At 46.2% G+C, this 25,818-nt stretch overlaps 1 protein-coding gene across 6 annotated transcripts in view; it reads left to right on the top strand.

Moving 5' to 3' along the window:
- Positions 1-2,081: 2,081 nt before the first annotated feature.
- The window catches only part of LOC122523654, a 36,949-nt gene continuing 13,212 nt past the window's right edge, over positions 2,082-25,818 (top strand). The window contains exons 1-3 of one of the 6 annotated variants that reach the window (XM_043645554.1): positions 2,082-2,170; positions 2,682-2,963; positions 22,949-23,113. In XM_043645554.1, the coding sequence (XP_043501489.1) occupies positions 2,867-2,963; positions 22,949-23,113 (262 nt within the window). In that variant the 5' untranslated portion in view covers positions 2,082-2,170; positions 2,682-2,866. The other 5 variants (XM_043645556.1, XM_043645553.1, XM_043645555.1 and 2 more) reach the window with 5 other exon arrangements.

Here is a 25,818-nt window from a genome sequence, read left to right as displayed (position 1 = left end):
TTCGATCCTTTGTATCAACGCATTCGGCGTTGCATGGCATTTTGGCACGATGAAATATCGGTGACGTAGCATAGAAATGGGCTGAAAAAATAAATTCGAGTCGACGCCTAGAAAGTCCCGGCACCGACCTGTAACATTGAAATTTAATAACCGACGTTCATTCGTTCGTTCGTTCGTTCGTTCGTTCGTTCGCTCGTTCGTTCCATTTGACGTTTTCTCAATATCGACGGACGAGGTTCGCGCCGCTCGAAATTACGAGCCGGACCGCGAATACCGCGATTATTCCAGCGAGAAGAAAAAGAAAAAACGAGTTCGTTCGTCGAATGGAAATCCGGTTCGTTACTATTTTTGGATCGTCCAATTATTCCATGGCGAAACTATGGAATTTGGAAAAACGATCCGACGTCGAAACTTGGCTCGCGTTAGATTGGTAGAGAGAAATTCTAGAGAAAGGATTTTCTTCCCGAAGATTCCATTGAGTAAAAGTCGCGAGATACGGAGAGACCGCTTCGTTGAATGACGTAAGAAAGGAAGAAGAGGATGGCGGGCGACGTGACGTAAGAGCAACATCGTGTCGCAAAAGGCGAGTACCCCGAACCGAAGGCGATGCCATTGTTCCCATTATTCTCCTTAATTACATATTCGAGCCGTCGACGTAACCTTTCGTCGGATAATTTGAACAAAACTTTGCGCTGGCCGCGATGAAAATAAGAGAAGAAGAGGGCGAGAAGAATTGGCTTTCTCTCAGGTGCCTACGATCCAATTGGACGTTGTTGGTCCGGCACTGTTTGGAAGAGGGTTGGGGGCTAGAGAATCGTATGTAGGTCGGAACGACGCTCGCAAGACCCGGTTTCGTTCCCATCTCGACCCTTTCTCCGAGGCTGCTTCGGCCCCAAAACCGAGCCTCCCAGTTTCTCCCAATGCGATATCTTCTCCTTGTCCACGTCATAATGCTGGATATTCGCACTCTAACGAGTTTCGTCCTACCGCAGAGCTTTCTCCCTTCGTTCTCTATTTTCGGTATCGTATTAGCATATTGTGTAACTGGAGAGCAACCGTTCTCGAGGCCAAGATAATAAAACGCGTATATATACTTGGTGGATTCTCGCGTTACGACTAATGAGAAAATGAACGATTAGGTCGAGAATAAAAGTTTCTTTTATTCGATCGCGTTCTAGAATTTTCAAACGGAAATTCGTAGGGTAGAGAATTTCGTTCCGCGGAGGAAGACGAACGAGAGTTAAATTCACGGAAGAATAGGCGAGAACGTCTTGAATATTCAACGCGCCACGGCAAACGTTTTCATTAGGTACCGCGCGTAGGAAGGAGAGACCTAGCGCGTATTTCTCTTCTCTAGCAGCATCTCGCGGAATGATTGGCTACGCGCTAGGAAGGAAGGACGCCTTTCCCGAAGTGGAAATAATTTGGCCCTCCGCGGCGAGAAGTTTTCAAATTCCGCGCGCAACCCCTACGAGCTGCAGCGCCGCGCCGCTGCTTTTAATCGTTTAATAAACGTGACCGTACCGCCGACAGCTGCGCTTTCGGTAATTAAAACGAGGATAAAGCCTTTCGAGAATCAAAGTGTTTATCGTTGTCGGCGCATGCGCTCGTCTATTGTCTTTGTCGTCGCCACTGCCAAGTCAATTAGCGAGAACGCGCGCGTGATTTATGTTTCGTCGCTCGGATGGCACCCGGCTTTCGATCATTTTTCCGAGGGTTGCCGATGCACTTTAGCCGAAGGGAAAGACAAATGGAAGGAGAAATAGAAACGCAAGGGGGTTCGAGGGGGAGGGGAGAAAGGAAAATAAAAGGAGAAGCGGCGAGTAACATCTTCTCGGCGGAGGGTGGCGGAGGGGTAGCGGCGCGCACTGATCGATATGGAGGGGCGGCGGACGCAATCCAAGGACGCGGGGTAGGAGCTGGCGCTTCGACCGATACCACCCCTGCGCTGGCTGCCGCCGAGGGTGCGATCAGTGCGAACCGCGACGTCGACGTGGAAGCGTCGTCAACGGCGCCGCCGAGCCATTTTCCGGGCCTTCCCTCGTCCTTGCTTTAAAACTGGGTCAATCCCTCGTGCGCGCACCGACCGAACCAACGATTTTCAACTACTCCCGCCACGCAAGCTTTTTTTCTACCCTCTCGGATCGCTTTGCTTTGTTCCCGCAAATAGGTAGGAGAATCGGCGCCTTTTCCTTTCGGCTCCTTTTTTAGATTCGTCTCTTCGCCAGGCGAGCGAGCGCGCGCGCGCGTTATTCGAATTTCATCGGAAGGTAGATATACGCGTGCCGCATCCCTGGCGTTTGTCGTTCGATGGACCGACCGCCGCCGCCGGGTCGCTCGTTCGCGATTCCCTAACCAGGTCAAGCGTGCTCTTTTCCGAGCTGACCTTCGTCATGCCAAATCCGAGAGATTTCTTTACATATTTTTTATCTTTCTTCTAACGAACGCTTCGCGACAGAGTTCTTTTAACCGTAACATTTGCTCAAGATGGAGAGCCTCCTCCATCGATCGACTCGAAAGACGTTCGAGCGGCAAAAGAAAAAAAAAAACATTTTTTTTCTCTTCTCGCTCTAGGGGCTCCGATAGCCGTTTTTTTTCCTCCTCTTTTCTTTCTCTTCTTCCCAGTTGGCGCGCGTTTTTTTCTCCCCTCTTACCTCGCTCGGACCCTTTTTTCCATGTAGAACAACGTCTTTAGGTACGCGAAAGGATAACGAGGAGTCCAAGGAAGAATGCATCTCTAACGAATTACAAAGATAATTGAAAGTGATCGTGGGGAAAAGAAAAAAAGGAAGGAAGAAGAAAAGAAGGAGAGAGAAAGAGAGAGAGAGCAGCCGACGGGGGAGGAAGGGGGCAAAAGTTTAACGAAATGTCAGTTCGTGCCGAGACTCGTCGGAGCAAGGCTCCGTCTCTTCTTCGGTTTAACGACGTTGCGGAAGGTTGCGCCAAATTTGTCGGTATTCCAGGTACATGAATCCTTTTCATTCCTTTTTTAATCATATTTTGTTGTACTTTATAAAGGGACATCATTTTGCTTGCTTTTTTTCTTTTTTTTTCGTACCTATAGAAAGCATCAGGTAGGTCCGATAACTCGATTGAATTTCGGTGAATCGAGCCTTTCGTACTTTAATCGGGGAACACGTCGTAACGGTAAAGATAATATTTTCGTTTAGCGATCGATAGAATCGATATTCGAGATGTTCTCTGGCTTTTCCTCGTCTCTCGTAAAGTTTGACTCGTACGTTTGCATAGAGAACGTTTAAAGAACGTTTAAAGGATCTCCTACCTTTAAAGATCGGTCCTTTGGCGTTTTACATTCCACACACCGAGATTCGAGTTTCCTTTTTTCTTCCAACCTTTTTTCTCCTCGAAGCTTTTGTAGACGCGCGCTAACTTTATCCCAGGGACTCTAAAAGGATAGGAGAATTATTAGGAAACTTTGTAGCCTAGCCGTATTCGCGATTGTCTCGAATTATCTGTAATTATCGTTGATCCCGTAGACAAAGGCTGATGCTCCTCTTTCTCACTTCGTTCCTCCTCCGTTTTTCAGTGTTCGGACGACGCTCTTCCTGAAGCATCTCCCGGCTCTCTCGTGGCTCTCTCGTACATACGTCGGCCCTCGCTTTTTCATGCTGGCAATAAAATTAGAAGCGTCGATAACCTCGCGAAACTCCCTTTCGAGGCTTGCGCATCGAGTGGCGCGCAAATAACGTGGAAGAGCCAGAGAGTGTCCTCGATCGGAAGAGGGTGCAAGTACTCGGCATGAAGGGTGAGTGCGTTCATTTGTTTATTCCCATATCGCGCGAACCTTTGCTAAAAATAGTCGAGCACCGCGCGCGTCCATTCATGGAACCTTAGACGACGGAGCGGCGCAAAGCGACGCAAACTGGCGCTAATCTAGTATAGACCAATTTCACATTTATCATCCGTCATTAATCAAGGCGTAAGCCGTAACACGGGACGGAGCTTTCGCTCTATTAGCCTGTCGATTCGCAGTTACGTCGCGCGTTATTAATTGAAAAGCCGTCCACCGCAAAGGGAAAACAATGCGGACGACCCTTCCTTCCTTCCTTCCTTCCTTCCGCTCTTCCTCCCATCGATGAAAAATAAATATCCCTTCGCGAAGCTTCTTTTTTTTATCCAACGGACGATGCGTCGCGATACGCCTTACCCTTAATACCGACAAATCGCGAGAGGGCGAAGGAAAAAAGATGGCAAAACTCCGAGGAAAATTCTTTATTCGTAAAAAAGTGCAATCGCTTTAATTACGTTTCCTTGGTGGTGGAGAGTTTCGGCGGTCGCGCTCTACGCAAATATTTGTCTCGTCGACCCTAATGGACGACGATTTAAGTAGGAAAACGGAACGGCCGTGTTCGAGCAACGAATTCGCGGACTTCGTTTTCCTTCCTTTTTTTCCTTCTCTCTCGCGATAAATTACAATTATATCCTGGTCGCAAATAGTACGAAATAAAGCTCTTACGTTAATCGATCATAATTTAAAAGCCGACTAATCCTCGTTGAAGATTATGCTGAAAGTTCATTTCGCGCATCTAGATTTTCTTCTTTTTAAATTCGCTTCAATCGCAATATTTAACCGGTACAATGTAGTTTCCTTCTCCGCTTCTTTTCCCATCCTGCCGTTTATCCGTCCGCTTCTACCCATTACTCTTTTTTCCCTTTCATCCCCTTCGTTCTTTTCTATTCGTAAACAAGGGGTAAGATCGATTAAAGCTCCTTTTCGCTTCTGTCGATTTCTCGCGAGCTTTTCGAAAACATTGCGCGAGGAACGCAACGCTTCGAGCATTATTACGATTGCTCGAAAATAAATAGATTGGAAGAGGGAGAAATTGGAGAGGGTAATTTGCGATGTATTTTGGTGGCTCGAGTACTCGAGACCGTCTATACTTTTCCCACTCGAGGAGGAGTTTTCCCTCGTCGACATTATCGCGTACCCTTTTACACGAATTAACAAGATTTTACATAGTTTTTCGAGTTGGTCGAGGGAAAAGCGATCGCGTTCGCCTGCCTTCACCTTCGTCGTCGATGAAAATGGCCGACGGTGATCGTAACTCGGCGATCGAAGAAGATACAATTCGTTTAATCCGTCCGATCGAAAGTCCGACATTTTCACTCGCAACGTAGGATAATCGATGTTTCGAAGAGCAAGGTATTCTCTTATTCTTATCCGGGCGAAGGGGTGCTCGTTAGTCGCGGCTTTAAAAAATGTCTGGCTTTCGTTATTTTTCACGCGTTTGCGGTAAAAGTCGGAGGAGGATCGATAATAAAGACACTTTAAATGGGATGGATTCGGCGCTTTCGCGTTTCCCCGCGACGGCTGGGATAATTGTTCGAATAGAAAAATAGGAAATTTCGTAAAAGTGACCATTTACGTAACCGTTGCTCGAGTTTTTCGAAGAATCTTTGGAAAATCGAATAGAAATCGAGAATAGCCTTGTTTTCCTCGCTAAAGCTGGGCGACTTCTTCCGAGACGTTTATTAAAGTCTATTCCGAAACTGCACTAGGAGAGTTTTACCTTATAGATAGTTTTTCACGGATGAAAGCAGTGATGCGTATCCGTACGGGGTAGTAGACGGATAAGTTGGTGGAAGAGCATAAAGAAAATAGTTGCTCGAAGGAAAGTTTTCTTTGCGGGTTGGCGCGTACCAGTGTTGGAAGTGCGCTCCGATGAAAGGAAACAAATGGACAAAAAGACGACTCGACGTGGACGAAGGTGGAAAGTATGTAAGTGGGAAAGTAAGATGAGCGCGGATGAGAAAAGTAAAAGGGTGAAATCGAGGGAGAGAGAGAGAGAGAGAGATGGCGAGGCAAAAAGAATTTGACAAAGGACAAAGAAGGGGCAAAAAGCAAATGGGTAAAAAGCAGACGCGAGAGACGTTGCCTCTGGAGATTTGCGATTCAACGATGATTTCTAAACTTTCGCTATCCTCTTCCTTTCCGATTTTCTAGCGCGTGTTACAAATGCGTTGATCATTCGTTAGGCAAAACAGATTGGACGCAACCCGATACCTTTTTAATCTCGCGTCGCGTCGATTCGATAGGCGGGCGGCGTATCAATGTCGAGCTCGTTTATTCCTAAAGAGAGGAAAAAAACAAACAAACGAAGTCTCTCTCTCTCTCCCTCTACCTATCGCAATTTCCTCCCGTTGGGAATCGGTCGCGCAGGAAGGAGTAAATGCGTGTCGCGGGACGTTCGTCGAACGTCGGAAACAAATGTCGGAATCGTATCGTACCTTGGCCGCATTTTCGCGACCATTGTTTCGTTTCGCGCGGAAAGATAATTTACGGAAAGAGGAAACAATCGTGGAGGAGATCGAAATCCTCCCCGCGTTAAGATGAAAGTTAAAGCGAACAAATTGGCTGCGGTCGGAGTCGTCTCCTCGACAAATAAGGGCTGTTTACTTTTGTAGGTCGACAAACAAAATAGGTGTCGCGCTTAGTCGCCGCGGTGCAAGTACCACCGAGTGTATTACAGACGTCGATCGGATCCATAAGTCATGAGCTAGCGGAGAGGCGTGTTTCTACCCTTTTTATATCGCTTTTCGTCATCTTCGAATGGATTTGTTTGGATATCATCGCAGGGGCATTCCTAGGATCGATAAAGGATGTTTCGTCGGGGTGGCGGGGGCGGGGGCGGGGGGATGCGGTAGGTCCTGCGGTTTGCTCGAGAATCAGGCAACGGGACGATCGGAGGCTGCTTCGGTCGACTCGGTGGTTCGGACGCCGCCTCGGTAACCTTCCATTTTCCGACCCTGACGCAAGCCCCCTTCTTCCCCGGCGTGGATCGATTAGGAATCATCGATACTCTCGCGTCGCATTTCATTGGAAACGTCGAAAAATGCTTAGATATATGTAGCGAGTAGTCCACCGGCGCGTACGCGTATATCCGTTTAAAAAAAACGAACCACCGGAAAGGGGACCGACCGCCAATCAGTCGAAACGACAAGCGCTCGTCGCGTACCGTCTTTCTCGAAATTTCGTTCCGCCGGATCCTTTGTAAGGTTTGTCGATCGATAGGCGAAAAAAACGCGTACGTTTGGATCGTTGCTAGCGAGGTCGCGGCGCGTTCGAAAAACTCGCGTTCCCTAGTTTCGTATTTTCCTCGGAATCGATCGTTGTTACGTTTGCCGCTTGTAGTCTTTACCTAGATCAATATTTATTCGATATGCGAATGATACGCGAATGATACGCGAATGATACGCGTGGCGCGCCATAAATATTGTATTTTTTCTCCGTATTCGAATGACAAGAATAATAGTCGCCGCTATTGATTTAGTCGAACTCGAGTAGTAGTATTCGTCGTCGTACTTGGACGGTGTCCGTTTGCTCGTTCAATAAATATCGACTTTTATCAATCGCCCTGGCTCTTTTACCGATCAACGCGCTCTACCCAAATATCATCGCAGAAATAAAAGGAGAGTCGTTGGCAAGGTTCGCGGATTAGATAGGATAAAAAGGGGAGAAAAGTTTGGGAGAGCGGCGGTGCAACGCCGACTCGTTCGAGTTAGAATCGCACCCAGGAGTGTAATAAACGAGCTCGCAACCTTCGCTCAGGTAACGTAATATCGGGGGAACGCGCTCGTAAATCCAACGCACGCAGGATCCTCGAAGATAGCGTTGAAATAGGTAGACCGACGGTGGTTGGGTGGTATCAGGGTGGTATCAGGGTGGTATCAGGGTGGCTCGGTGATCTAATCGACGATCCCTTTTCTAGGTTAGCCTCGAACGCGCGCTGGCATGGCAGGGATGCCTGAGAACGACGTTTGGCCATACCGTTGTCCCGATCTCTCTATCGACTGTTCCCGCTATCTCGAGCGTAAACGAAACCTTACGTTTTCTTTGTTCTTTATTTTAAAGCTACCGAAAATAAGGACAAGATCGATCTCTCTCATTTGGAGGAGTTCGATGAGTCGAAAGACCCGTTGAAAATCGACGATTTGGCAGAGAGTCCAAATACGCCTTTGGCGATCGATACGTCGAGGATAATCGGATCTTCTTTCCTTTGCGACAAGGCATAGAAGAAGTCTTCGAAGAAGGAGATTCCCAAAGATTTCGATCCTTTTCCAAACTATTCCTGTACGTCGTCTCCGGAGCGTCGATTAAAGCAAACGGAATTTCCGAGGGAACGGAGATTGGTCGCGACGAGTTATGTACCCGATGCTTCGGACGGTTCCGTTGAACCTCGTTAGGAAGGAGCCCCGGAGAGAGTTAGCCGACTGTTGGACCGTGCGCGCCTTCGATAACGGCCACGTCAGCGTCCCTTTGTTAAGAACAACTTTATTCGAGCCATGATTTTCCAGCGAAAAGGGCTGCCCGATACGCGATGGAAGGTGCTGGACTAGGGAGAAAAGGACGATGATCGATCGGTTCCATTCATTTTTACGACCAAAGCTAACTTTGGCGAGTATCGGGAATGTTATTAGTTCGCGTAGGCGAGTTAGCTACTCGTGAGTCAACTGGCAAGTACGACCGCCCGATTAAATGCGAAAAAGAGGGAGGAAACGAAACGTTTGCCGTGTCTTTTAATACGCGCTTTAATAAGGTCTCTCACGGCGGCGTTTTAATTACACTCGTCGTGGTCGTCGCCGTTCTCCTAGCCGTCCTCCTAGCCGTCCTCCGAGCGATATTCAAAGCGAGGGAAAAAAGACAACGTCGACGACACGGTGCCAAGGAGCGTTGCAAATAATTTTACAAGATAGAGATAATATTGTAGACGCTAATGTCATTAACTCTTTACATTTTCAGTAATGAGACTTCGCGGAGAATTTTGCGTTCTATTCTCCTTTTTTTTTTTTTTTTTTTTTTTTATTTTTAGAATGCACGATCCGATAGGCATAGGGGGAAAAAGCGATCGATAAAGAAGAGAGAGAGAGAGAGAGACAATGTTCGCAAAGAAAAACTTCTTCGTTCGGCTAATTCGAATGAAGAGATCGTTAAAAAGGCTCCCTTTCCTCGGAGGTATATTTTTTTGAAATTTCACGCGAACGAGGAAATAAGGAAAGAGATTTCATTTCCTTCCTTTTATCTAAAGCATTTTTTATTCTTCGAATATATTATACGATATTTTCTCTCGGCGTTGGCAGGATATAGGGATTACCGAGGGGTACCGACGGGGGAAATTCATTCGCGATGCCTGATCCTAAAATATCGATGATTGTTCCAAACTTCCTTACCGTAATCGCAAATTCGATTCGATTCGATAGATCGGATTCACGGCAGGCATATTCGTCGGTAGAGAGGTATTCGCGATAACAAAGTTTTACAACGTATTCTCGATCTCGAATTATCGATAAAGACGAGTTGCGTTAGGGACGGACGGACGAACGAGGAGAAGGCAGCGAAAAGAAAGCCGATCATCGAGGGATCGCAATCAGCGATGGTAGACCAGCTGAATAGAGGGAGATGCATAGAGACCGTGAACGAGAGATGAAAGATATTGCCCGAAGGTTACTGAACTCTAGCGAGAGCTTCCAAGCAGTAGAGTTTTATTTTCCACTCCGAGCTCTCCTATATCATCTTTCTTTTTCATTTCTACGCGAGTACGTTCCTACTTATTTTTTCTCTCTTTCCTATTATACGATTGATCGAATTTAGAATATGAAACGATCAAAGTTAACGCCGCAAACAAGGAAACTTTTGTCGAGTCCTTCGAAAAGCTGAGAAACGAGAGTAACGCGGCCGCGAGAAGAGAAAAAAAGCCGATGTATCTTAGGGGAAATCTCTTACAAACCTTTCCCGATCGTCCTTTATCTCGGATTTCTACTTACGGACTTGTTTCTTCCATTTGCTTCCGTCCGGAAATTTCTTTGAAAATCGGAAGGACGAGGGCGAGATCGAGAGGAAGGAAAGTTTGTTGGAACGGAAGAAACAGTTTGTACGGATTGAGAAGACGCCTTCTTTCGAGCTCATCCGGGATAATGTTTCGCTTCGACGGGTTCTTCGCGAGGACACGCTTTTGCCCACCTGCCAAAGAGCGTCGACTTTAATTCTCTCTCTCTCTCTCTCTATTCTATTTCAACCTCCGGAGCAGTGTTTTCGAATAGTATTTTTTCTAATTTGCCTTTAATAATCGAACTCGAAACGCGATCGTTTTTACTCGGCAGTCTTTTCCTTTCCACCGAATTGGGAGAAGAAAGAGAACGGAGAAGAACATCGGTCGTCATCGACAAAAGTTTGCGAGGGCTGTCGGCGAAGAGCCGCGAGAAAATCGTTCCGACTTGTTCTCCGACTGAAAGGAAATCGTAGTTTCGCGAGGAATTGTTCCGAGAAGATCCGCGAGCGTAGTCGTCCTACTTTTCGCACCTTTTCGCATTCCGAATGTATCGTTCGAGGCTACTCATCGTCCCAACTTCTTCCGCGATATTTGTCATTTTCCCCGAAACTCTCCTCGATCGATTTCCAATCGAGCCGATTAAAAACGTTAGAAAATAATATACGTACTTGGAATTAGTGGAAGATTCTGTTATTGTAGTCGCGTCAACGCTAAAGTCTGGCGCTTCGCTTCGCGTCGCTTCGCGTCGCGTCGCGTCGCGTCGCGATAATCAAAGTTTCTGTCTCATTAATTATTGCGTCGCGCATTTATCATAGAACTATCGTGGCTGGCGCCGCAGCGGGTCCTAATTGGCGTGGCACGTTAATTAAATATAGAGTCAGTCTCGAGTCGGGTGTTGTTCTAATTCGAAGAAACGATCTCGAGTTTCGTCTTATTCTCGCGATATTTAGAAGAGAAAGGAAAGGGGATAGACGTTGCGCGTCCCATCTTTTATCGCGCCGAATTAATGCAAATGACGTATTTACTTTGATCAATAAGTAGGGAAGAGTCGGCGAGCGAGCGCCTTAAAGTCATTATAAGTTCGATAAAGTTCCTTTCCTATCCTTCCGAGACCGGACTCGATGCAGGAACCGAATAATAATTCCGAGTTACACCTTCGAGCGATCTTACCAACTTGCATGACCAACTTTCGCGTCCCGGCTCTCTCTTTCAATTTATTCTATTTATCCCAATCTTTATGCAAATCCCTTATCTCTTCTCGAACGTCTTTCGAAGCTTCGTAATTAGATCGCGACATTGGTTAAAAGCGCGTATCGGTAACAAGATCGATCGATCGTCGCACCGATTCCTTCGAATAAAGCGTTTAATCGTCGACGCTTTCCATTATACCCTTCGGGACGGCTTTTATAATAATCTCGCTTATATAAATCTAGCGTGGAATAGCAGGTACGGGGCCGATCTTTTCTCCTAGGAATCGAAAGAAGATTTCCATTCCGGCTACACTGAAAATCCTTTATAATAAAAAAGAAGAAAGAAAGAAAAGAGTTTCGTCCGACTCGATGCGGCTGTTAGATTTTTTATTTCGGATTAGTTTATTTTGCCCGTTCATCCGGTTGTTTGTTTTCTTCCTCGTTCTTAGGAAAAAGATAGATTTGTCGGACGTCGGAGAGTCGTTCCGAAGGAGGACTCGGGAGAGAGGGTGCGCTGGAACAACGGCCCGTATCTGGGTCGTTGCGTCGGTGGCACCGTTTCCTCCTCCCCGGACGCAGCGCGTTCGCGAGCACGCTCGGAACCTCCGAAGCTCCGAATTCGCGCGATCGAATTTCAATCGGCCTCGATCCCGAGAGTCTTAAAGTCGAGCGAGAGTAACCTTCGTTACTCCTGTTCCTTCGTTACTCTCGTTAAACGCTATTATCGTCGCTATTATTTTGCTCGATTATTGACTTTAATCGAAGCTCATATCCCCGTGCATCGAACTACACATCCCGTAGATATAGCTTGGTATCGTGTACGAAGAGCTTACGGATAAGACGCGTACGAGTATTAGTCGATACACGGATGCAATATTGTATGCGCTTATCTAAGCGGTTTGCCTTTGGCGCTATTCAGAGGTGCGAGAAGCGTTCCAGCCCTTTTCTACGTTCGGGATAATAATCGTTTGGCGCATTTAAAAGTATCGAATGGGAGCAAGTAGAGGGAAGTTGAATGTGGTCGGACGGGCGAGCAACCGCTAATGCCTGCCAGTAGTTAGGAACGCGCTCGCTCGCTCGCTCGCTCGCTCGTTGCCAGACGAATCCATACTCGCACTTTCGCGAGTCGCAGTTACCTCCAGTAGTAGTTACGGTCGTTATACTCGCCCGGCTCATTCGACTTTCTTCCTTCTATCGCGTGATCTAGCCCTTTCCACTCGTGTTCCTAGCGCGTAAAAGCGATAAAACTAGAAGCAGCTTTCACGCGACACAATGGCGATATCGATCGTAGATATTTTTAGGACCTATGCGCGTTAAGCTCAACGTTTTATTCTTATTTTATTTTCCGAAAGAACTTTTCTAGCCAACGGAATTTGCCCCTACTTTTTCACGCGGAGAATGGAAATAAGGAAAGCTCGGCGGCTACTTGTTTGCTTCGTTCGAACGATCCTATCCCCCGCCCCCCCCCCCGACTTCGAATAACGATGTTTTTTCTCTCGTCGAAAATGACGAGCGACGATATACCACCGACGATTCGGGATTAAAAGGGAAAACTAGAAACGAGACTACGTTCAACGACAAAGCGATGAAAATGCAAGCGTATGTAAAATGCGATGCAGCCGCGGTTAACGATTTTTTTCCGTCGCGCTCGCGTTTCCAACGCGATGGGGAAAAAAGCGACAGTTCTTGGAGTCGTATTAAGTAATTACCGGCGACATCGTTAATGCGCTCTCGTTCTTACCTTCCCTAAATCCATTATTATCGTCCGGCGTACGAAGAAACAAAGTCGAAACGAGCTGATAGCCCTCGCAAAAACTTATCCTTGCTCTCGTAGGAAATTGATCAATGGCTTAGCTCGTCGACCTTAACGAGCAAAAATCCAGCTGGAAAAATAAGAGATACTAACCAGAGAGTAGGTTGCGAATTTGAATTCGTTCGCGTAACGAGCAACGAAGGGCAGAAACGATCGAACCAAAGGATACCAGTCCTGCTGGGAACCGTAGTAAACTTTTCGCGAGCTTTTTGGCAAACCCGAGAGAGGAGGCTATTCCACGAACGTATTTTACGTCCATGTATCCCCGCTGGAAAACGTCTATCTCTCTCTCTGCTTCCTTTGCAACCCATGCGGTCCGCTTAAGCTCTAACCGAACCTCGAACGTAGTCGTGCAGGAAAATACGGGCTGCTCTCTCTCGCTTTGGCTCCGAACCTTTGCCCAACCGATGCCCACGGATTCGGACTTTCCTCGAACTAATTTACTCCGCGTAAAGCTAACGTCGTTTTTTTTCTCTTTTCGCGATATCCCGATTTTTGTCGAAGCAATCATATTTCGAGCGAAATAGTACATCCGTGACGTCGCGGTTAATTTAGCTCGACGGAACTAAACTCGCGGAAGGTTCTTTTGGGAGATTCGTTAAAACGATTAAAACTTGTGTGTAGAGCGCGTGTCTGGATTCTTCCTGCCGCGATAGAAACAACCGCAACGATTTAGATAAGAACGGAACAAAGGGATGCAGATGTATTCGTTGCTCGTGCGAGCTCGATTCGATCATAACTCTCGTGGCAACTTTCCTAATTCGGTTACATCCAGCTTTCGTACGTATAAAGTTGTTTCTCGACTTCGACCGCGTCGAGCACCGATCTCTACTCTTATTCGTCTCGAATAGGAAAGGTGACGCGGCGATCGCGTTTCGAAAGGGCACGCAGCCGAAAGACGCGTCCTCGCGAATCCTTGCTCGGTCTTTCCTTTCTAGCAGTGGTGCTGCTGCTACTGCTGGCATATTGATCCGCGCGGCAGCTTTTGTATTCCACCCTCGGCGCGTGTCCCTGCTTGTTTCGTGACCCCGTCCTACCACCCTTTTCTTCGTCTCCCTCCTATTTCTTTCTCTCCAACCGACAAATAGTCGCGATCGGAAGACCATTTTCCAAGCTCTTTCGAAGCTTATGCTCGCAAAGTAGCCATTAAAATAACGAGTAGAAGTTATCTTGCCTTCTCGACTTAACGAAGCTCGACGCGTTTCCGTTTAAATGGCAACAACGTCCCCGGTTTTGTCGCAAAGAGCTAGGAGCTATTACAGGACAACGAACAAATCCACGCGTACGTAGTACCGTCGTCTCGGTTAAGCGGCGGCAACTTTAGCCGAGTTTAGATCGAAATAATCCAATTCCGAGCTAAAACCCCGAGCGCAGTCGTAATAAATCATAAAGACCGGTCGTCGTCGGACCATCGAAAAAACCTAGCGGAGCAAAAGTTTGTTTCTTCTCGTTGCCTACATTACGGCGAGCGTAAATCGAAATCCCTGAATTACCCTCCGATGAAAAATACGACGGCAACAGCAGCGTTTCGGTTAATAAAGCAAACGGAAAATCGATATCGCACCTTGACAACTGTTTTTAAAGTAACGACACCCTACGTAGGACAAAAGTTTCCTGTAGATTTTTCGCCGATGAAAAATATCGAATAAATGTCGAGAATAAAGGGGGGACAATGAAAAGAGATAAATGAAAATGAAGCGGTGCGCGCGTCTTTTCTCAGCTAATTATACGAATCTATGCTAAAACTTTGGCCTTAGGATCGATGCGCCCGACCAAGCGTACTTTCTTCCTATTTATTGGCTAAAGTTTGACTTTAGTAGGAGCTGCGAAAAGAAAGAGTGGCCAAGGGAGAAGATATTGAAACGAGTTTCGAGGCCGTAAATCGTCTGGCCGGCCTACAGGTGCGCTACTCGCAAAAAATGAAAGAACAAACTCGCGGCGCACCGCGAACTCGTCTCTCTCTCTCTCTCTGCCTTTTTCCCAAGCTCATCTAAGCTCGCAGACGGCGGTGGTACACGCGTATATTCTATTAAGTGGCTCTCTCTTTCTCTCCCAAAAGGACTGTTCTTTTTCTTTCCCAAGGACGTACGATCGAGCTTTTAATTATCTAAAGAGCTTTCAAATTACCGGATGGGGTTGCCAATGAGAAAATTCATGGAACGCGCGCGCGCGCGCGACTCCTTGATTTTATCTACTTTATTTCTAGGTAGATGTAAAATTGTAAAATAATATTATACCTCGACGCGGTGGAAAAGCGCGAATATTACACGGCTCGTTTAAGTACTCCCAAGTTGGAAGGATTTCTATATTTTCGAGTTAGCTTTGGGAGACTCGTGGATGAACGAACGCATTAAATCGGATCCAATTACTTATTCCTCGTTCGAATAGCGGGCATGCTTACGCGTTCGGCCTTCCGTGTAAATTGCGGAGAGAGGACAACATTCGGGGAGGAGGAAGAGGAGACGGAGAAAAAGCCGTGGTACGTGACTCCGCCATAATTATTCCAATTAACCCTACTCGAATCTTCTCGGAGGAGCGCGATAGGCGACAAAAGGTACAACAACCAGTCAGACGTCAGCAACCCGTCGCCCCTGATAAACATTAACAAAAGTCTCCTTTTAGTCTGGAATAATTCGCTTTCCTTCTCTATCTCTGTCCCTCTCGCTTTATCCAAAGGTATACGTCTACTTTGATTTTTGTAGCCAAAGAATGACAGTTTCCTCGCTGGATAAAGAGAAGAGCCTTATTTACAACCTTCCTCGTTTATATCCGTAAAGTTGAATCCCTCAGTGGTAATATTCGGTAAGAGGATCCCATATCGGAGACCTCGAAAGGGGTGGAAAGGGGGTAAAAGAGTACTCGAAGCCAACGAGAATTACACAACTTTTTACCATCGACGTTATTGCTATTTTCAAAGATATTCCGGACGTCTCGAGTACCCAAAGAGTATCCTTTTATATCGGTGTTAATTGATTCGCAAAAAGTTCTCTTCTCGCCTCGTACAATATTCAAATATAACAAGTTTTATCAAAGTTGTCGTTTATTCCAACTAGGAGACGATTATCGACGAGAAGAAATCCCCGGTCGAACGCGATCGCGCAAAGCTCCTTCGCGTATCTTTGCGCGTATCGATTAATCATGCAAAACTCTATCTCGGGAGACAAGCGTCTCTCTCGTTTGCGGCAAAAGCTCATCTTTGACGCGGGGGAGCGCTTCGATTCAAGAGCAGCCGCCGATTTTCCATCGGTGCTATTACAAATTAGAATCGGTGCGGGCTGGTAAACGCGACGTTTAATGCGATTCCGATAAAAGTCGCTAAGATAATTAATAATACGGAGACAACGCGCACGCTTTTATGATTAACGAGAAATGTTGGCTCTCTTTCCCCCCCCACCCCACAGATCGTTGATCGAACGAACGAGCATCATCGGAGTTAAATTACAACGACAAATTCTACTCGGGGAGCTTCTGCTTCGATTCTGGCAGCTTTCCGAACGTTTTATATCGAGCTTTCGACGGAGCTCTCGAAATTGGTCGGTCAACAGGAAGGTACCGAGCCGCGTATCGAATCGCGCGTATCGAACCGCGTATCGAATAGATTCTCGTGCTCGTTAAGCGATCTATGTCGGAAGGGTACGCGAATGCTAATGAATAAGGACGAGTAGAGAGATCGGAATATCGAGGAGATAAATCGAGGCGGATAGGTAGAAGTACTCGTGCCAGTCGTGGACGCCTAGCGCTCTCCGAGCCCTCTGCTGCGAGCCCTCTGCTACGAGCCCTCTGCTACGAGCCCTCTCCTAGGCTCCCGCTGCTCTCGAATAGGATTTCGTACTGTCTTGTACACGCGACCGAGCTTCCAAGGACATAAATCAATTACACGCGAGTGCATCCCACAGCGCGTTATCCGGACCACCCGCGACAACCCCGCGACATCCCCGCGACAACCCAGAGCGATCCACGTGCACCCGTGCTACCTGCAAAACCCGAAACGAAGTTACGCGCTCGAACGGACCTATTGATCTCTCGATTAATCGTAAAGCGACTTTGACGTTGATCGAGCGCTTCTTATTCGCTTTAATAACTACGATACTCGTTCGCGAACGATAACAACCGAATCCTTTCTTCGAATTCCTCCCCCGTCGAGATCGATAACATTTGATAAATGCGCGATAACGCGCCATTTAAATGGGACATCGAAGTATCGTTTTCGGTAATTACGTTTTACTTTCCATCTCTCTCTCTCTCTTTCCCGCTCGATGACGAGATATAGGAGGATGTAATGAACGTGGACGCGTTGCCAAATGCATTAATCGATTATACTCACTCGCATTACCCTCTATTATCCCGCGCGAGTACCGGCAAACTTGCGGCTTTGCTCGGATCCAATGGTACCTATTAATTCGTCCTACGGTCTACATAAGGTTGTACACGCGCACCAGGCTCCGGTTTCGTTATCGAAGCGACGTAATTACGATTATTCGATCGAATGGATGAAATCGAATCCACGTGAAATATTATAATACCGGTGTACGCAGTCGTCGGCCCCTCTTTTCTTAAGGCTAATTCATCGAGCGATTACCGATGCGATACGCGAGTGCGTGTTCGCGTACAGGGCGAGTGCACTTTCAAACTTAATGGCTCGATTTGTATTCACAACGAGGGGATGAATTTTTCATGGGCAACGCGAGGGGACGCGCGCGCGACGTTTCGACTGGGAGCCGATGTCGGACGCCTCCGACTCCGAAATGACGCATGCTCGTGGCTCAGGGTCCGCGTCTTTTCGAACGTCTAATCGCATTCGATCGAAAACCCGAGAGGAATAGCGCGCTCGTCGTGATTAATTATCTTATCCTCCCTGGTATTTTTCTACGGACGAGTAGTACTCGCAAAATCGGGATAAGTTCGTTCGGTCGAACCGATTACATTAATCGCTTAATCTCTCGACGTTCCTCTTTCTCCCGCGACTTCCTTGGATGCCATTTCACGGTTAACGACAATTTTCTTTCTCTCTTCCAATCGATTAAAACGATGCTGCTCGATAAAGCACGCGAATAAACATTAACTTTGGAATATCGGGAAGAAATAACTCTGGCGTTTCTTCCTATTTTTTCCGGATATCGAGTGCAACGAACCGTCCGCAACGCGCTCTCGTTCGATTGATCAATCAAAGAAAAAAAATCAAGAGAGAGAGAGAGAGAGAGAGGGTCTTCCCGTATTGTCACCCTTTCGCCTCTGAATCTTCTCGTCTTTCTCTACCTTCTTTACTCCATTATTCTTCTTAAAAGGTATATCCGAGAGGAAGCTACGTAATATTGTCTTATCGATTTACTTATTTTTAGACACTGCTCGAACCTCCCAGACCCTTAGGCTTTACTCTCTCTCTCTCAGCCCCTTAAACTCGGAAGAAAAGTAAGAAAGCCAGAGCCAAGCGTTTACCACGGACTTCCGACCTACTTCTCGCACTTTTTCTCTCCTTTTCGCTCCTTTTCGCTCGATTCGCCATCCCTCGTCAATTTTTTTTTCAGCAAAATCAACGGTTAACGATTCCTCCCCCGCAAGGAACTAGCGCGCAACTAGCGTTGATCTCGTAGCGAGGGAAGGCGGGGAAAAAAGAAAAGACGTCGATCCGCTTGGAAGCGCCGAACCTAATTGGACGAGCCTTAATTAGGTACGGATCGCGCGGATCGCAACGATGAAAAGTTCGCGCCGGAGGAATTTCCGTATTATCTCGCTTTTCGTTCTCTCTAACGTAGGATGTATCCGCTAAAAGCAAGGAACACGCGTTCGAAATTCGATGAGCAAAGAATGATCGACTATGACAGCTCGATCTTTTTTTTGTCGGATAAAAGACGCGAGATGGGAAAAGAAGAAGAGTGGAAGTGATAAAAGCTCTCTCGGAGGAAGATCTAGCGATGCGTCGATAAATCCAAGTTTCTTGGAAAAGGACGAGACGAAAGCGTTTCGAGATTGCATCGAAAGTTTTTCCTTTACTTTCGTCCTTCTTTCTTCGAGTTCTCGTCCAATTTCGGAACGATTTATCGGCTGATATTGGGAAAGGAAATAACGAAGAATCTCGTGATTTTTGGGCGACTCTTTTCGAGGCGACTCGACGAGATTGCCAAGCTTTGACTTTTTTTTTGCTTCATTTATGCGCGAAACGTTATTAACGTAAACTCGAGCGAACGTGACATCGATAGCCGATAGCGATTAATCGTAGCTCGAGATCACAGAGGCCCCGGATACGCACGCAATGTGGGCACGTTTTGTACGTCGCGTTCGGCCAAATGGAACGAACGCGATTGCCAATTCGAGATTGACTTTTTCACCCTCTAACGTATACCGTTCGACGATAGAAATAGGCCGCCGCTCGGCGAGCATTTAAGATCGCTCTCTCGTACGCGACAAATTTTCGCGAGCCTACTTCATTATACGGATGTTTACGTTCGCTCGATTTGCCACGCGAAAACACAGCCCCCCTTTGGCTCGCGACCGAAATCAATTTCCGGCCGTTCCCGTTTGCTCTCGCCGATTTTGCAAACGAACGATCCTCGTCTTACAAACATAATCTATCGACTATCCGCGCAACGTTGCCTGCATTTTGGCAATCGTTCGCGAGCTATTATGGCGTTGCCCCTAGGGACTGGGAAGGAATCGCAGGGACACGTGGAATAAATTGCTCGTTACCGGCAGCGGCTCGAGGCAACCTACGCGCGAGCAGACCCCAAGCGCGCAACTTCCGCGTTTTGTTTTTGCCGAAAAATCGATCGAGAGAGCTTTGAGCTGCTAGACGACTTCTTTTATCTTTCGGATCGAGGAAAATAATTACAAAATGTGTCTCTCCCGTGTCGGTCGACATCGAGCCCCTACTTGCATTATTAATGAGGCTCTTCTCGACTCTTCCTCTTTCCTTTCCATTCCATTCCGCCCCCTTCCCGGACCGCCTTTCTTCCTTCCTCGCTCTCGACTCGAGGCACCGTCGCCCGTGATTCTAATGACACCTTGTCGACATCTTGGAATTTTATTATCCTTAGCACCCACTTCGTTAGGCGCAACCACGCGAGCAAAGGAAAACGAGTTTCGCAACGGCGTATCTTTTTCGATATTCGCAAACTTCGCTTTTCACCGAGCGAATAAACAACGCTAAATTATAGATTTTTCTTTAATTAGCGGAGTGCAGTAGATTTTTTAACCGAGACCTTAATCCACGCGACCGATTTCCAGTTCGTCGTGCCAGGGACAACGAACGCGATGGCGTTTTGCCAGAACAGAAATCACGATGATGCGCCGGCGGAGGAGGACCTACAACCACGACGAAATGGATGAGAACTATTATTTTTCTCTACGAATGTCATACCTCCTAGTTAATGGAATTCTTACCTCGAACGTGGCCGCGATTTTATTATTCGATGAAATTTTCTAAATGAGCTTCCTTCGTGCTTTTATCGCGAAACGCGAAGCTTTAGAAAATAATGAGATTAATAGGCTCTACCGGTCGCTACGGATAAAAGCTATCTCGTCCGTAAAGGCTAACGCTAGGCAACAAAAGCTTTCCTTCCGCCAGCTTTTACATTCCGACAATTTGTCAATCGCTCGGTCTTTTAGATTCTTTCGCGCTTGCCAAATTTCTTAATCAAATGATTCGACTCTTAAGACGAAAGAAACATTTATAATGCGTCATTATTTGTCATTGATCGATATCACTCTTGCGATCATCGTTGCGACCGCTTTGTACTCGATTCGTTATAAATTAGCAAAGTACTTGATAACTTTGGAGAATAGAAATGAAGAGAAACGTGGAACGCGTCTCATTATATCGAGCTCCTACGGGGATTCCTTTTATTTGCGATGGGAATTTTCCGAAACGCGAAAGTCGAAAGAAAGCCGGAGGAAAGCTGTTTCAGAAAGCCATTATCGCTCGACGGCACGACGAGCTTTCTTTTCGACGAACCGATGCGGCGGCGGCAGCGGCGGCGGTTGCCACGATTCCACGACTGTGAAAATCATTATTCTTGAGCGAAATCTGCAAAGTAAAGGAAGACGAGAGAAATAGGAACAAAATATTTCTCAGTTAAAAAGGCCGTTACCTTTTCAGGCTTTCTCCCTCTGGATACTTTTGTCGTTGTTGTTCCCGCACATTTTCCTTTTTTACTTTACTACATATTATTTATAACGCGAACAAAAGCCAAGGAAAAGGAAATAATGATAAAAACAAAGTACGAGACAAGTTAAATTCAACGTTACGATTGCGGCAGGTACGCGAATCGTACCCCCGAAAGATCGAGCTTTTCAAATTAGGTTTTCATCTACGTAATTCGGTATAGTAGTAAACGACGTTAATCTCGAATGTTCGGCAAATCGGCAAAGCGAACGCGAAGGGAGATATTTGACTGGTACATCGCTGACAGAACAATTTAATCGTAAGCCGAGAAGGATGGTTCGTAGCTGCAATCGATATCTATGTAATACTTGCGAGTACTCGAGTTCGGTCCGACGCCTCCGGATATTCCAACGACGAGCTTTCCAATCGAGAATTCGCTCCTACTCTCTTTCCATCCATCTATCTTCCTCTTTACCTCCTTATCCTTAGATACCGGAATGTTCGGACTTTCCGAGCAATTACGGTAGCCCTTCAATGAACTCTGCTGACTAGCCAGAGTTTCGCGTCGAATCGACTTTTGACATCTACGGAACAATGAACAAAATTTCATTTCGACTAACTGCAATTTCTTATTCGCCAAAGTACATTGAAAAAAGTCATAAACACGTATTTTTCCCGTAAACGAGATACTCGCCAACGGATTTCAATTTCATTTCTCCGCGAACGCAAAGCCTTACGCGCGTTGGTCGAGCGGAATAGACCGTAACTCGATACTTCTCCTAACAAAAGACATTTCTCCGTCGCGAGTTCGCAAAGATAAGAGGGGGAGGGGGGCATTGCGAAAAAAGGGAGAAAAAAGAAAGAGAAGAAATTTCTCCTCGTCTGCTGGACGATTCTCGATACTTTGGAGTAGGAAAGTTGTAGTACCTCTTCTGGAAAAAAGAAAAAAAGGGAACGAGTTTTTCGATAGCCCCCCCCCCCTATATACGAGGGGAATCGTATGTCTTCTTATTAGTCGAAAGACCCTTACTACCCAATATTTGCATTTATCTCTTGAATAACTCGGTCGCAACTTTAAGCGCAAAATATAGATACGGATCGATTCGATTTTAGTTTTATTTCCGTGGCAATAAATTACGGTTCGTAAGAAATATGTAGGCTGGAACGAAAGATCATAGATTCGCGATTTAAGGTGATTTCTACGTTATCGATATGGAACCGACGCGTTAAATAGCGAACCAGCCGAGAAAATGTAGTAGAACGGAATGATCATGGACGTTTCAGAGTTGAATGGCATACGCGACACCGCTTATTACCGTTCGTCCCGTGACTTATTACCGGTCACGGTAATAACGGCTACGTCGAATTTATCGGCGCCGTGCGTTAACCCGATACGAATCGGATCGATATATTCCATGTGGAAGCCAGTGGAAGCTTGCCAACGTTCGCCATTGTTACCGAGCATTATACTTGCGTTTCTTTAATCGAACATTATTAGTGGAACAAAATAGATTTCCTCTCGGGAAAATGGAAATTAAAAAGCAAACCGAGTCCTCGATTTTGAAAGGAAATCGACCCAACGGTATACGTCGAGTCTCCCTCTATTTGCGAATTTGATTTCGGTTCGACGAAAAGCTATCTTGGAATAATCGATGGAGCTCGGAACGTCTCGCGACATTGAAATCACAGATATCCCTCTAACGAGATCAAACGGATCGACGCAATTAACTCAGTCAGCGTAATATCAACGCACCAATTTCGAACGGTCGGCATTAAAAGCCGAGTAAGTGGGCGAACGTAAACGAGCTCGCGTATTTTTTCTTTGCTACGAATGTAACGTCTAATAAAAAGACTAGAACGAGGAATGAAAAGGGAGGACGGCTCTTGTGGCGAGGTCGCGGACGAAAGCCGGACGAAATAAAAGCTGGAGTGTGGTACTCGTGAATTCGAACAATACGCTAATGCTCGTTTAGAAGGAACGCTTTAGCAGGCGCGAGGTTAAACGCGTTGCTGCCAAATGTCGCGATCCTTCAAAATTCTATTTTCTTTTTCTTTTCAGACGTGAACTGGCTGATTTGTTCCTGCGTTCTAATGGCGACGGCGGTCCTTTCCTGCCGGCGAAGCGAATTTCAATGCAACAACGGCCACTGCGTCCCGCTGAACAAGGTTTGCAACGTCGTCGACGACTGCGGAGACGGAAGCGACGAAGTCCGTCAATGTTCGCGTGAGTTATCGATAGGCTATCGGTCTACGCTATCGGTCTACGCTATCCACCCCACCACCCTGGTATGACCGGCCTTTTCTTCTTTTCTTCTTTGCGAAAGAAAGAAAAAGAAAAAAAAAACGTATCGATTTATGCAAACACGGGAGGACGGCAATGCGAAAGCGTTAATATTCATACGTTCATCGATTTTGCAAGCCCGCTCAAGTACCGAGCCGTTCTTTCATATTCCATTCGATCCTTAATTTTCAACGGGAATAAAAAGGAACGAGCTAGAACGTATCCTAAGCCTATCAACGAAACTTTCAAACTTTCTTCGTTATTTGCGAGAACGATCGAGGCGAGCGATTACTTTACGAATTAATCCTTCTCGTTTAACCGTGTTTACTATCAACACCGATTATAAGATCAATTATAGTAATAAGACATTATTATTCTTCTTTTTCGTATTCTAGTCGAATCTTGGAAACAAAATGCGCGGAAGAAGCTTCGATTTCGGATATAATCGCAATGATAATGATAATTAACGAATGTCATTTGTAAAGACGAATTTTATCGCGGAACTGCGTTGCCATTTTCCGTTAATGAGAATTCCATTTATGATTTGCGGCATCGAACCGATATAAATTCCGACCAAACGAAATTCATCCAACGTCTCCTTTTTATTAATTATTTATTACAAAGCCGCAATTGGTATTTAATATCGACTGCTTTCGTATCGCATTTCTATATTCTTCCTTCCTTGTTTTAAAAGTTCCCCCCGATCGATAGAATTTTGCGAGTTTATTAAATACGACCGAGCCGGATCTAAGGTATAACGGCAACGTATTTGGCCGATCACTCTTAAGATTTTGTACAACCTAGAAAATGAATTTTTACATTTAATTTGCGCATCTCTCGTCCGGCTCGTTGTGTAAATGCGATCGAACAAAGCGAATTCGTTCGGTAACATCGTTCTACCATTTACCGTAAATAATTCGAATCTGCAGTCCGTTGTGAAACGAGGTTCCACGCGATTTAACCTCCGCTCGCGGTTTCTGGACGAGCGACGCGTCCCTCTGGTAATGCACCGACGATGCTACTAATGGGATTGTTGTGCTCGCTCGCAAAGTAGAAACGCCGTTGCCCGAAACGACATCGAACGAATATTTTTCCGCTTCTACGCGCTTAATCGACGAAGAAAAATCAACCGCTAACGAGACGCGCGACGCAACCCTCAGACGAATGCGATCCATTTTTCGTTGCCCCGTTTTCCATCGAAAGCACGGAATCGAGCTATTTGTAAAAGACGATGGACGTTTTCTTTGCTCGAATGGCCGTGTTATCGACAGATCGTGATAAAATGGGGGTCGGTTTGACCGTGCTTTTCGTCGTTCCTCGGTCGTCCCTCAGCGATCTCCTCTCGAAGCACCTTTTCCTTCCAGCGCGGCAAAGCGGTACGTTAAACAATGTCTTCCGGTAACAATGCTCGCACGCCTCGATGCACCGGTCTTTCCTATTCCGAACTGAAACTTTGCGAAATTTAATCTCCCGAATGAACGATATACATTTCCTTTCAAAGTAATAGATCAATTTTAATTAGAAATTATGATAACGGGGGGGGGGTATATCATTGTTACGCGAGGTAAGAACTTTGGATGCAAAAAGTCGTCTACTGGATACACTCGACGCTTCTTGGGATTCGTCGAAGGATTTGCCGAAAATTCACGAGTCGAGAGAGCACAGGCTTGGTAAGAAAATGAACTCGCTTCGATATCCTAGGGAGCAGCGTTCCGTCGGCATCGTAGCGATAAAACGTTGCACCGAATTTAGCGAATGCGTTTGCCGCGGCCGTCGGCAATGTCGTCGTACCAGTTTAATCTGCAGGCTTTCGCTGCAGGATCTACGTTATGTTCCACTTGCGAAAAGGGAATCGTCGTGCATCCATTAATTAACTCACCCTGCGTTACATTGTCGTAAATTTGGAAGTATTTTGTGAAAAATGTTCCGAATCGCGAAATTGTTTGGACGTTGCAACGGGCAAAGATAACGTCGCGTTTTCAAATACATCGCCGGGAGTTAACCTTTGGATGTTGCAGTCAAGTTTATGCGACGCTGCTCGGAATATTCTCTACCACTCGTACGTCTGCTACACATTTTAATCGCTGCGGCAGTTGCTAACTTTCCAACCAACGGTAGTCTAACCGTACGATGTAACACCCAACGGTCGGCTTTCGCATCGAGAGCTAATGTCTAAACGGTGTATTAAATACTCTGCAAAAAGATCGTACGATTGGCAAAAGTTGTTACGTAATTTCTCAACAGTCGAAAAAGGTTGGAACGATGCGGCGAGAGATTAAGATAAGAAAAAAGAAAGGGATAAAAAGGACTCGATTAAATCGAGTCCTTCCGGCTCGGGGAACATCGGTCAAAAGAACTCGCTCGTTCGCCCGATCTCGTCCTACTAGCTTCTGCGAGAAAAGAAAAGGAAAAACGGAGAGGACAACAGTTGGTTCGCTTACTCGTTCTTACGACGAATCGATCTTTTTCATATTTAACGAAGCATTTCTTTCGAAACCACTTGTACGCGAGAAAAAAAAACAAAAGCCATCGATCGCATTAATAAGTAATCATAGCAATATCAACACGCGATTCCTGTATTTCGGTGAGTATCGAATGTCTCATAAAATAATACGTATCGCTTATACATCGAGTTATATCTAAGTTTA

The sequence above is a fragment of the Polistes fuscatus genome, unplaced genomic scaffold (genome assembly GCF_010416935.1).
Source record: "Polistes fuscatus isolate 324 unplaced genomic scaffold, CU_Pfus_HIC Scaffold6, whole genome shotgun sequence".
Taxonomy (NCBI): domain Eukaryota; kingdom Metazoa; phylum Arthropoda; class Insecta; order Hymenoptera; family Vespidae; genus Polistes; species Polistes fuscatus.
This window is presented reverse-complemented; position numbering and strand designations above follow the sequence as displayed.